The following is a 13951-nucleotide window of genomic DNA, read 5'->3' as shown; positions in this document are numbered from 1 at the left end:
AATAAAAAGTGGTCTCCAGGCACCATTCAGCCCACTAAACAAAAACGACATAGAAAAATATTGTCATTTTCAAAAGTATGAGAAAAAACTCTGTGAGCTAAACAAAAAGGCAAAATATGCATGATTGCCTACTCATTTTAACAAAAACAACAAACGCCCATGATTGCAACAACAAACACCCATGAGCTTGAATCAAGACAAGTTCAAAGGTTATTATACCTCATTACCTTGTCTTGATAAATTGACCTTTAATTTTGAGATTAAGTTTCATGAGCAACAAGCCATTCATGCAAGTAATCAAATTAACTCTGCAATACATCCGATAGCTTTGTCACAATTTATAAATAGTAAGCACTGGTGGACCCAGAAGACAAAAATTTGTATTTTTCTAGTGGACCCAGAAAAATACAAAAAATGGCCCATCTTTGACGGTTTCTTCTGTCTAAAACACAACTCACCGTCAATTGTTTAGTTTTTTCTACTCCAGGTTTTACTATGTTTGAAACGTTTGTTGTCCCAGCAAGCTAAGATTACAGCCCTTAGAAACAACACAGAGACAGGTTGTTAGATGGGTATCTAGCAAATTGAACTCCATTATTGGAATCGTACGATAAGCAATTGTTCACGTCTACTATAGTTGGAAACATAAATATTTCAATTCAGGGAGCGCAAATTTCAAAAAATAAATTTTAAGATGCTCAAAACTTCTAGTCAAGAATTAATGAGATGCCATTACAAAATTTTGAAAGACATTAGGTTCAAATTTGTATCAAATGTAGTGTTCGTTCTTATGATTGTAGATGATGGTTTCTCGGTCTTCCTGAAGACCAAAATTAGGCAAAAGTATAAATTATCGAGCCAAAATTACATTCCGGTTGAAGATTTGGGAGAAAATTTAACATTGAGCAGACAGCTAACCGACTTGCGTACGGAGAAACAGAGACTATAAATTTGATCATCGAACTCAGTCAAACGACATCTCTTTCTCCTTTATATAAAATAAACACGATATACGAATCAATTTATACGGCGGGAAGCGAAATTATAAAAATCTCTATTCGTTTTATTAATGGTGAACTGTTCTCAAATATCATAACCAGCAATCATTAGGGGTATTATTCGAAATCCCACTGATTTTAACAATTAGTGCATAACAATTGCAAACTATTTAAATAGACTATTCAAAATTCGTCAAAAACGAGCCTTCAAGACTAATTTTTAATCGACTCTGGAAGTTAAATTTAAGGCATGTTTGAGCTCGTTCCATATTGCATGGAAAAATGTTAGCGTATACACTCTAGTAAGTAAGTTGCGATCATAAGATGGAGCTTCAATTACAGCTCAATATAAAAGAGCATAGTAAGACTCTCACAATGAGGACCAATTGGATCAGTGGAGAGCACAGGATTGCAATCAATTAAGAGATTGTGGGGTCGCAATTAAGAAATCTTTTTCAAATAACTTAAAGATAGTTGAACGATTTTTCGAAAACCTGGAAAAAACTAACGTCATTTTAACTAAATTCCCAGCGAAAATAACGGAAGCAAAAGAACGGCGGCTGAACTTGATTCAAAGCACACTAGCAGAACATCTAAAGTTCGACAGAGCGGGCTTTGTAAGTTTAGCAAAAGGAACAATAGATATTATAGAAAAAATAAAGCAAATACCTCTAACAAAGAATTTTGTAGAGTCCAAAGCAAACACGTTAGATGAGGTCATAACTTAACATTAGTAAAAAAAAACAAGGTTTCTTTTCGAATAATTGTAGAAAAGGTAGAAGAAACTCCGCACCCCACAAAAATAAAAGAAATCAAACAGAATCTGACATAATTTACTTCACTCCAGTTTTGGTTCCACTTCATAATCAATGAACGGCATTTTAGAAGTCCCTTTCACTCAAATGATTTCAGTTACTTTCTCACTCTGTATTTTAAGCAATTTTTTTCACTGCCCTATCATTGGGTGAGGAAAAATGAACCATTTATTAGTAATCGCTGCTCTCCTTGGATCACATTGATAATTCAACTTTCACGCTGCAAAAAAATTTTGCGATTTATTCAATTTTCGGAAAATCTCTGCTCATTTTGGGCGAATAAAAGTTAAGTATCTTTATCACGTAACCCTTCTCCAATTTTACAACATCAGAACCGGCAGTTACACAAAAAGGGTTTTTGAACAAAAGAATAAAGAGAAGTTTTAGTGAGAAAAACAAACGCCATCATATACTACATCTGACTCCTACATTTGCGAATGAACTGAATCAATTTCATACCAAAAGATGTTAGAGAATTATTTGTACCGACGACCCTTTTTATTTGATTTCAGACAACAGAATAGAGGATATGTACAGTTTGTACAGTAAACAGAGTGAAAAGAAAAGCAGCGATATTTCCAAAGAAGGAGAGGGGAAAAATGGGGAACCCGAGGAATCGGAGGAGGAGCTGACTGAAGATGTGAAAGATTTACTAAACGAGCTACTCTCAGATGTTCTGGGAGAGTTTGATGGAAACGTTGTGGATAATACTGGAGGGTTATGAATATTTAGCAGAAATTCTATTATTCGCGTTCATCAGCAAAAATCGGTCTGATTTTTTTTCTCGAAACACTAAAATACAACCAATTGGTTCAGCATGCTTGCAACAAAAGAGTGGACAAAATTTCAAACATTTCAAAGAAAGTTGTTTGATGTAGGAGAGCCATGAACGATCCAATGTTTTTTAGATTTAAAACCACAAAAGATTATTTTTTTTTCAAATATTCTAAAAGTTGCATTTAGTGAAAAAATACCATGAGAAATCCATTTTTTTCAGATCTACATTTTCTTTAAGGAACCGTATATTTTTTCCCGACGTTTGTCCTAACAATCTACTACGTTCGAGATGTTGATCCCTAATTTATTTATTATCATTTCGAACGCAGGCGGATCAATCTATCCAAAGCTTAGCAGATCTTGAAACTCGTATTAATGTTTGGATGAACTTATCAAGATCTTGTTGAGCCAAACCCCAAAATATTGACATGATCTGATCAGTAAAATCAGGAAACATTGTTTCGCAGAACTCTTAAGATTTTTGTAAATAATGACACAAATACAAAATAGTTAGGAAATAGCAAGAAACAACAAAGATGAAGTGCCTCCGATAAATCAGCGAAAAAATGTAACCCTGTTCGAGGCCTCGAGTTAATGAATAGGCTTAAAAGGACATGAAGTGAGGGAATTAACTTCTATAACACAGAGAAGCCAGCCACAGTCAAACCCATGGTTTTTTAATAGTTGGAGCCTACTTCTGTTCATAGGTTGAGCCAAGATCTTTCCATAAGTCTAAACTAACTCTTTTCATAAATCAGAAATAGTGGAAACTATTTTTTTATTTTTCTGAGACACAAAAGAAACGCAGTGAAATTGATATAAATAAGAATTAGTCTAGGAAAGGTTATTTGCGAAGAAGAGAAGCTTAAGAAAGCAGAATATTTTAACTGATCAACCGAAACCAATCTGAACTCTTTATCTACCTAATATTTTAAATCTTTTGTTGATTTTTAAAATTTTTTCCGGTGAAGATTTCATATATGAAATAGATTTTAGAGCGAGTTTTTCTGTGCTCTATTTGAACGGAAAACCTCGGCCTCAATTAATCACTAAGTCGAGGAAATCGTCAATTGTCAAAACGAACTCGTGGAAAATAAACTTCGTCCTGGAAAAGAAAAAGACAAGTAGGCGCTTCTAAAAAATTTTTTCGTTTGGCCCGAGATTGCTTCATGAGGCTAACTAAGCTTTTCCAGGACTTGAGTCTCGGAGCATTTAAGCGCTGAGCCAGCACATTTGAATAGTAAAAACACTTAATTATACTCAAAAATCGAGACCAGCCAGAGTAGATTTTGGCATGAGAGAGTACTGGCCATCTTAAAAAACAGATAGTCTATAGACTGGTTCAGCGCTGATTTGCTTTGCCACCAGACTCCGGTTTCCGAAAAATCAGAATATTGGATTCTAATCATTTATTTTTCATAGACAAAAAGAGTCTATGTAAATTCTGTATAAAGAAAAAATATTTAAACCAAACAGGTGCTAGACTATTAATATTTTATTTTCTGAATAATAGCTTTAATCAGCCGCGATTGGATGAAGCTGTAATCTGTTTTAGTTGTATTTTGTCTTAAGAACTGTTTTTGAAGAAATTGTTTTTGAAACAGATCTGGTCTATTGGGCAATTGCTGATGGAGCCTTTACCACTACAAGTACTTGTTCTGACTACTCTCTCCAATGCTTAATAAAATCAGTGCGGCACGCGATGTCATCATTGAAGCTTAATTACACTGAATTTCATTCATTAGCTTAAAAAAGGCGAGAAGATTATTGGAGAGTATTGGAAACTAATCAATTATTTTTCAGATACACAAAAAAATCTAGGTAATTCTGCATTAACGAAACAAGGAGGCCCGGTAATGTGCGTTCACTTATTCCCACTCATCCACATTTTTGACGGACTCGTCTTCCAAATAAGGCAGAGAAAAAGTTCTCACATAGTGTTTGAAAACAATTGGTAAATAAGTTAAAAAAAAATCTTTAAACTCAAACAACTAAAATAAATAAAAGATGTCCTATTAGAGAGCTCATGAGACATGACATTATTGAGACTACGGGACAAAACAAACAACAATTTCCATTAACAGCATCAAATATTAATTAAGACCATAACAACAATAACCAAGTCGTGACAACCATAACTATCAATTGGAATCAATAAATAATTTCATTTAAACAAGCAGAAGAATCAATAGTTAACAGTCATCATCCAGAATATTTTATACTACTTCCAAAAAGACGGCAATTAACGGTAATTATCAAAAAATCAAAAATTGTTTGAGAGGAAATTGTGCCTAAGCCTGTAAAACCAGACACAAAAGAAACGCAGTGAAATTGATATAAATAAGAATTAGTCTAGGAAAGGTTATTTGCGAAGAAGAGAAGCTTAAGAAAGCAGAATAATTTAACTGATCAACCGAAACCAATCTGAACTCTTTATCTACCTAATATTTTAAATCTTTTGTTGATTTTTAAAATTTTTTCCGGTGAAGATTTCATATATGAAATAAATTTTAGAAGGAGTTTTTCTGTGCTCTATTTGAACAGAAAACCTCGACCTCAATTAATCACTAAGTCGAGGATATCGTCAATTGTCAAAACGAGCTCGTGGAAAATAAATTTTTGTCCTGGAAAAGAAAAAGACAAGTAACCGCGTCTAAAAAATTTTTTCGTTTGGCCCGAGATTGCTTCATAAGGCTAACTAAGCTTTTCCAGGACTTGAGTCTCGGAGCATTTCAGCGCTGAGCCAGCACATTTCAATAGTAAAAACACTTAATTATACTCAAAAATCGAGACCAGCCAGAATAGATTTTGGCATGAGAGAGTACTGGCCATCTTAAAAAACAGATAGTCTATAGACTGATTCAGCGCTGATTTGCTTTGCCACCAGACTCCGGTTTCCCATAAATCAGAATATTGGATTCTAATCATTTATTTTTCATTGACAAAAAGAGTCTATGTAAATTCTGTATAAAGAAAAAATATTTAAACCAAACAGGTGCTAGACGATTAATATTTTATTTTCTGAATAATAGCTTTAATCAGCCGCGATTGGATGAAGCTGTAATCTGTTTCAGTTGTATTTTGTCTTAAGAACTGTTTTTGAAGAAATTGTTTTTGAAACAGATCTGGTCTATTGGGCAATTGCTGATGGAGCCTTCACCATTACAAGTACTTGTTCTGACTACTCTCTCCAATGCTTAATAAAATCAGCGCGGCACGCGATGTCATCATTGAAGCTTAATTACACTGGCTTTCATTTATTAGCTTAAAAAAGGCGAGAAGAATATTGGAGAGTATTGGAAACTAATCAATTATTTTTCAGATACACAAAAAAATCTATGTAATCCTGCATTAACGAAACAAGGAGGCCCGGCAATGTGCGTTCACTTATTCCCACTCATCCACATTTTTGACGGACTCGTCTTCCAAATAAGGCAGAGAAAGGAAGTTCTCACATAGTGTTTGAAAAGAATTGGTAAATAAGTTAAAAAAACAGCTTTAAACTCAAACAACTAAAATAAATAAAAGATGTCCTATGAGAGAGCTCATGAGACATGACATTATTGAGACTACGGGACAAAACAAACAACAATTTCCATTAACAGCAGCAAATATTAATTAGGACCATAACAACAATAACCAAGTCATGACAACCATAACTATCAATTGGAATCAATAAATAATTTCATTTATACAAGCAGAAGAATCAATAGTTAACATTCATCATCCAGAATATTTTATACTACTTCCAAAAAGACGGCAATTAACGGTAATTATCAAAAAGTCAAAAATTGTTTGAGAGGAAATTGTGCCTAAGCCTGTAAAACCAGTATCTAATCAATAAAAATAATTGATATGATCCATTAGGAGTTCTTCCATCGCCACTATTAGCACTTGTACTTAATACGATATGGCGACCAGACAACAAAAAGCCTCAAATATTAGGTAAAAACGTGTATTATCAAGTCCAAAAAAAACCAATACCCTAAAATTAACATAGATTAAGTTTTAGTTCACTGGAAATATAATATAAGCTCATGTCACTGAGGCAAAAGCACGTTCACAGAACTGAAGAACAGCAGTTTCAAGGCTCAAATATTCATAGTTTTTTAAACATGTTTTTTAAAATATCATAACAACCATAAACTCAAAACTTTTGGTTGAAGGTAATTATTAGATTACTTTTTAAATCTCGTGTAAGCCAATTAGACCAGCTCATAGTAACATGGGTTTAGGGACCATAAAATGATAATGAATGCAAGTGGTTCTCAAATTTTTAAACATTTTAGGCGAACATAATGCTGAAGCTAAAAAAACACTTTTTGAAATCGTTGTGCATTTTCATTAGGTCTCATTTGCGGATAGAAGTGATCTGTCAAATAGTGAATTCGTATGTGCAAATGATCTGGTCTATAACCAAAATCAAAATATGCCAAGAATTTGGGATAAATATCAATTTATTTTATTGAGAAATCGGGGAAAATAATTATCCGCGACACTCTCATTGGAGTTTGAGGAGTTTGTAGAAAGTGTGTCAACTGTTTTAGGATTCGTTTTTCCGGCCAATTTAAACAGAATGGTCTAAAAAAAGCTTATTTGGTGCCATTTAAAAATGCGGAATTTCTGACAAGTCTACTCCTAGATATAACCAAAAATTACTCCAAATAACTCACACAAAACACCTTTTAGTTTAAAAGTAAAGCCAATAACATTATCTTTCAAAATTTTAAAATAATTTCAGGAGAAAAGATGAATTTTTGATGAAGATACGGAAATTGTGAACAAAATCAATGGTAATCAATGAAATGTCCACAAAATTTTAAATTTTGATAACAACGATGAAATGATGACGTTCAGATTATTTTTTTTTTCAATTATATATTCGGCTCTGGACAAGCTTTCTAATGATACAATTCAAAACTCGCGTGTGACTATATAAGTGAATATAATGAAATTGACAACCAAAAAATCCAGTTCAGCAAATCGTTCCTCCATCACTAAAGTGGGTTGCAATAATTAAGTCTCATTTTCATTTTGTTAATGAAAATAATAAATTGTTCATTTTTCTGTTATGAAATTAATAAAAAATAAGTTTATTTATTGTGTACAAGAATATGTACATTGAAGTTGAACAGAAAAAACGAGCACACCATTAGATCGTGAGGGTGCCTCAGAATCTATGGAATACCCAAGAACTGATTGATTAAGAACGCACAAAATTACTATAATTGTCAGCTTTGTAGTATTATTAAAACATAGGGCAAAAATTGTTTACCTGCTGATTTGTCATTTTTCAAACCGTAAGTATGACAAATCAGAGGTTAAAAAATTTTGCCATATTTTTATAAAAATCTGCATAGAAAACTACAGGACTTTTCAAGTTATTCATTTATTGTACGCTCACATTTTTAAGCTCCCTGCCCCCTGCAGTCAATTATCTAACCGTTTTTTTCTGTTTAAACCAATCGTGATTATATCATTCATTTATTAAAGTAATTTTTTGAGACCTTCAATAATTTTTACTCTAATTTTGTGGAATTTGGTGACAACAGACAAACTCATCGTATAGTGCCAAATATTATAATCATTATAATATTTGGCACTTATACGATAAGGGCTTTTACTTATACTCATACTAATCGATCCCTTGTCGCCACATCTCTTAGTGTAAAGTCTTTTCGTATTAAGATACGTTTTGAAGAATTAAAGATGAGGTAAAACGGATCAAATGGTCCACTTTATTTGGTAGGTAAGCTGGCTCTCAATGTTTTTCTTTGTAGTAACGAAGAGGAGCTTCATGCAGCTGAGTATAAGACCAATTTAACTGATCCATTGGCACCAGCTGTAATGAAGTTGCTTTATATTTCAACAATTTAACTAATTTTAGCTGATTTTAAACATTAATCCCAGCAAAGATTTCATATATGACGGAAATTTTAGAACCAACTTATTTTCTGTGCTTTATTTGGTCGTGCACACCTCAAGGATAGGCAAAGAATCTCCTAAAACGTGTCAACAAATGTCGCGTAGAGTTTTCTCGGTTTCGGCAGCACAACAATGCTCCACAAACACGCCACATTCTTTACTTAATTTCAATTTTTTTCGGAAATGTTTCCTTTTAATCAACAACCGTTGCACCAAACTAAGATTTGATTAATTTACCCCTCTATTTAGAAATGTAGACACTGGTGATGACAATGACGAAAACGCGGATACTGATGAGAATATTAAATCAGAATCAGTGGATGAAATGGTAGAAGACGAGGAGAATGTTCTAGAAGAACAGATGGGATTCAAAGAGAACAAAGCTGAAACAGACAAGCAAACTGTTCAGGTTAGAATGGAACGCGCAATCTGCTCGACCGTTTCCGCGATTGGTTATATTATCCCAGATAGTAAAATATAGTGGTATCTTTGTTATGCTGAACTGTATCAATTTATAACCATATAAATTGACATCTTAATCGGCGTAACTGTTAACTAATATTTGCAAAATAACCTGAAACACACCTGAGTTTTTATGCGCAACTCGAATGGCTGCTTTTCTTTAAAAAATATAATTTTCATTATCTTTTTCGCTAATCAATATATTCATCGTATAAAGTTGGGAGTGGTATCATTAGAAAGCTTGTGAAGCGCAGAATTTTAAATTACAAAGATTTTTTTGAAATTCGGTTTTCCGAGGAGTCATGGAGGTCTAATATTTTGTAAACGTTGGCCAAAAAGACTTTGTTTTGTTTACATATTTTTCATATTTTCTTCATTTTTTGTGCCCACATAAACTCTTCTGACACCTTGTTCGTTCACATAGATATGGGCTTATTGCATCTCTGGTTCCACAGAAAGTTTTCTGCAAATAACATTTTTTCGGTCTTTCGCTAATTAAAATCCAACTTTGATGAAAAACCAGGAAATTATTTTTGATATATGATTTTCGTTTGTTAAAACAACAATTACAAATTGGTTTAGATTAATTGCGCTTCTAACAGCCGTGCAGCGATAACAAGGCCAGTTTTGATCTCATCATTGATTTTCGCAATGAGAAAGGATTGTGATTGTTTTTGGGTCTCTTTTTAAAAACTTTCTGAATTTTTCAACCCCAATTTCACGCAAATCTGTTTCATTCCTTTCATTGTTTATGTTCAAACAAAGTTCAATGAATAAATTTGGCGTTTTTTGATTAAAGCTCATGGTTTTCATTTTGGATCCGACAAATTGTTTTCTAAAAATTTTATGAATTCAAGGTCATGGTCAGCATTTGGGTTTCGTTCTGTAGTCCAAAGTCATAATTCAAAAACATGGTAGCTATTAAGAAACTATCTAAAGATTTCAAGTGATACATAGTAGTTTGTTTTGAATAACACGATAAGTATTCAAAACTCGTCTTTCATTTTTGATAAATTGACTTTTTGGTCCAATTAGTAATTTTGGAAACTATTGAAACATTTTTTTTAATGTAGAAGCAACAAAAAAGAACCAGGCTTGATTCTGTGTTCTGCCTGTATTCTTTGTTAGTTTGGAGTCTTTTGGCTTAGTGTCAGTGCTGACATGTACTAACAACTTGCTCTATTTGCCCTTTTTTTATTCGGAAGCTCACGGTTATTACATCTGACGGCTTTAAAATATTTGAGTTGTATAAAATGTTTTTTTGCCTCGTTCACTCTGATTTCTGTCACCTTGTAGTGTAGAGTCAGCAAAAAGTGAGGTTGCATTCTTTACAGGGGCGTTATATTTTTGTCTTCTTGGTTGTTTATTGTTCATGTAATGGTTTTCGGCGCTGATACTATGAGTTTTTATTACTATTTTTTGTATATATTTTACTTTTTCTAGTTTCTTGGGTTCTCTTTTGCCGTCATGTTGCATCAAATTACTGACACAATAACGATAGGTCGTTTTTGCTACATTATTGGCGTTGAAAGAGGGTGCTGTTGATTATACTTTTTTGATATTAGAAGGTGATGCTATAGGCTTCGACATCATTTCCCAGCGAAAATGATTAACTTTGATTTTTTCTGTTTTGGTTCAAATTGTAGTCAAGTTACAATCTGGATGACGGCAGGTCTCAATGATTTTGTATTAAAGTACAAATGAAACTATTGGTTTCAGTTGATAGTAAATGGCTTGCATGACTGTGAATCTAATTGTTTTCAAATAGTGTAAACGTATTTTCCAAGAGCGCACTTTTCATTTTTTTCTTGTCAATTGGAAGTCGTTTGGTTAAGGTGAGTTTTCATCTAATTCTATTTTGACTTTTTCTTCACGTGTTTTTGTAAATTAAAAATAGATACACAATGAGTTTCGGTCGAAAGCAAGAGTTGTTGTTTATTTTATTTTGTAGTTTTTTGTCTCTCAATTCCCCTAATAGCAGGTATCATGGGCCGTCTAATGTGCTGTTGTTTAATTTGTATAGTAGTTAGAGCTTAAAACTATTTGTATAGTGGTTTGAGCAGGGTCGGAACATTATTTGCTAACCAAGATTTCCCAGCCTCTTTGTCGATATCAAGAATATTTTTTTATTACACAAGATTAAACCTGGAATTGCTTAATTTTCTTATTCTTCCCCGCTTCTTGAAAGATTCGACGTCATTTAATTATATTTAATTTTCATGAGATCGAGCATGAAATGGTCATAGAAATTAGAACCATTTCCTAAAACAAAAGTTTAATTTCAAATCTATGTCAGTAGCGTGAAGCATGGCCGGTGTTGAGATTTCCTCCATGCATGCTCATCCCTAGTCGAGAGAGGATGTTAATCTTGCAAGATCTTGAAAGATTCTTGCAAAAAACTGTTAATCTTGCAAGATCTTGCAAGAGGATGTTAATCTTTGCAAGAGGATGTTAATCTTGCAAGATCTTGAAAGATGCTTTCAAGATTAACATCCTCTTGCGAGATCTTGCAAGATTAACATCGAAAATCCTCCTTTATTGAATCACTCTATGATATTGCCGTTTTTTGACAAGTTTTGTGAACAAAATAGCTTTTAATGACTCTGGCTAGTTTGTAAACGTCATATCAAAGCCTCCCGTGACATCCATCTGAAATTTTTTACTGTTTTACCTGACTTTTTTTTCAAGAAAAAGCTCTTTCCCTGACTCCAAGCACATAGAACCACCACAACGGTTCCGTAACCACGATCTCTATTCATAAGTAGTCAGATGAGTTGAATGACAGGCCTAGATCACGCGAAAAAGTTGATCATAGGTTTTTTGTGGTGATAATATAATGGTTTTTGGTGATAAACTACGTTTATGGCGAAATTCGTAAATGGTCACTTTTCTTGGGCTTCCGATTCTTTCCAAAATCATTCTATAGCAAAACGGCACTTCTAATGGGGTTTTAAAAAAGCTGGAAACATAAAATTGGGGTGCAAAATTTTTTTGCCATAAAACATTTTTTCTCTCGGGCGTAAACAGAAAATTTCATATTGACATTACCGGTGATATAGCAGTAAGAAAACAAAATCTTATAAAAAACGCTGTTTGATGGTTTTTCATTAACATAGCTTCTAACGACTGTGGCTAGTTTGTTAGGCCCTGATAAACGTCATATCAAAGCCTCCAGTGACATCCATGCTAGTTTTTTCGATGTGATGTATTTATTTTTTTTGCGTTGTTTCTTTTAAATTCAAATTTCATCTGCTTTCCTGAGTTTCTTCTCATAAGACTTAGGTCTAGGATAGGAACGTTTTTTTGTTACTAAAATATGATAGGATTGGACTTCCGCGGCTTTTTTAGGCGCCTTTTTTTGGGATAGGTTAAGGAGCGAAAAAAATCTGCAAAATATGCTGTTAATCTTGCAAGATCTTGCAAGAGGATGTTAATCTTGCAAGAAAATCTTGCAAAAAATTGTTAATCTTGCAAGATCTTGCAAGAAAATCTTGCAAGATTATGCATAATCTTGCAAGATCTTGCAAGATTCTTGCAAGATTAACATCCTAAATCGACTAGGGATCTTTTTTTAATCACACTTGATCCAATGGTTTTCTTAAAATTCCCATCATCAGCGTGGAGAACTCTTGCTTAAACTTCTCCTCGAAGTTCTCGGTGTCTTTCACATACCCAGTTCCTTTAGATTATTTTCTTACATTATTCTACCCTCTAATTGGGTATGGACTATAAAACTTTATGCAATCTACATGAAACTATATGGTATGCAAGATCACAATAGTAGGAAGCCACTAGTTATTCTAACGTAAAGAGAATTAATTAAGTAGTAATTACCATGAGTGGTTTACTATTTACCAACTGTTAGGAAACTAATCTGAAAATGTGAACTGTATTGGAAATTTCAAATATCCAAATAGTTTAATATTTTAGTCATTACTCAGTGATTTGACATATATGGGTGACATGTAATTGCTTAACTTTTGATCATAGTCGCGAAATTTACATTTTTGAATTGAGAAGTCTGAATTGAAACGAGGCCACCTTTATTATTACTTAATTATAAATATATTATAAGTAAAAGGTCAATAAAAATATACATGATTATATTACACGAAAAAGTTTTTCAGTTGGTCGATTTTATGAACGACCAAATTGTGGATGCAATTGTGGAGGAAAATTCGACGGTGTTTACAAACAAGACAGCGAACGAGACCATAGTGATTGTGGAGGACAAAGTTACTCTTGTGAATGAGACAGAGGGCAGCAAGGGACAGATCATTTCTGAGGAAGAAGAGGCAAATGAGATCGAGCTGGAGGGTGTTTTCGATCCCAGTAAAGTAAGGAATAATCTCTGGAATAAAAAGCTGACTTTTGAGTCATTTGCATAACGTTTTTGATGCTCTTAATTGCAAAGAAGAACCCGGGTGATAATGGTAGAAGATTCAGACAAAAATTTGTAAGAATTTCTATGATTCGAATTTGCGAGAACTAGGGCAAACGATTGCGAAATAATTTGACAAAACGCGTACATGTTTCAATTCTGCGGATATATTTAATCTTTGGTGATTTCAACATAGATATTTTAAAGAGAGAAAAAAATACGAAAGAGTATGAGAATTTTTTAAGATAATTTGATTTCAAAGTACAAAACTCAATGCCTACAAGGGTTACCAAAAATTCAAAGGGCTGTATTGATCATATTATCACAGAAACAAACATAAAAACTGAAACGCTATCGACGACAATAAGCGATCATTTTATACTAACTGCTGAATTTTTCATATCAAGCGTAAACATTAAAAGCATTCAGTCATCGGTACTCATGCGAAATTTGAAAACAATCAAAACAGACAAAGCGCTGAATTTTTTGTCTTAGACCAGAATATCAAACAATTTCCTGGGAATTTGATTGCTATTGATTATATAAGTACAATGATCGAGAAAATTATTGAAACTTTGAACAAATTTGCGCCT

At 33.3% G+C, this 13951-nt stretch overlaps 1 protein-coding gene across 1 annotated transcript in view; it reads left to right on the top strand.

Moving 5' to 3' along the window:
* LOC142338084 (uncharacterized) overlaps positions 1–13951 on the top strand; it is a 62474-nt gene that overhangs the window by 36520 nt on the left and 12003 nt on the right. The window contains exons 3-5 of the mRNA XM_075387716.1: positions 2326–2530; positions 8765–8924; positions 13105–13314. Coding sequence (XP_075243831.1) covers positions 2326–2530; positions 8765–8924; positions 13105–13314 — 575 coding nt within the window. The remainder of the gene's footprint in view (positions 1–2325; positions 2531–8764; positions 8925–13104; positions 13315–13951) is intronic.

The sequence above is a fragment of the Convolutriloba macropyga genome, chromosome 4 (genome assembly GCF_964194025.1).
Source record: "Convolutriloba macropyga chromosome 4, txConMacr16.3, whole genome shotgun sequence".
NCBI lineage: Eukaryota > Metazoa > Xenacoelomorpha > Acoela > Convolutidae > Convolutriloba > Convolutriloba macropyga.
This window is presented reverse-complemented; position numbering and strand designations above follow the sequence as displayed.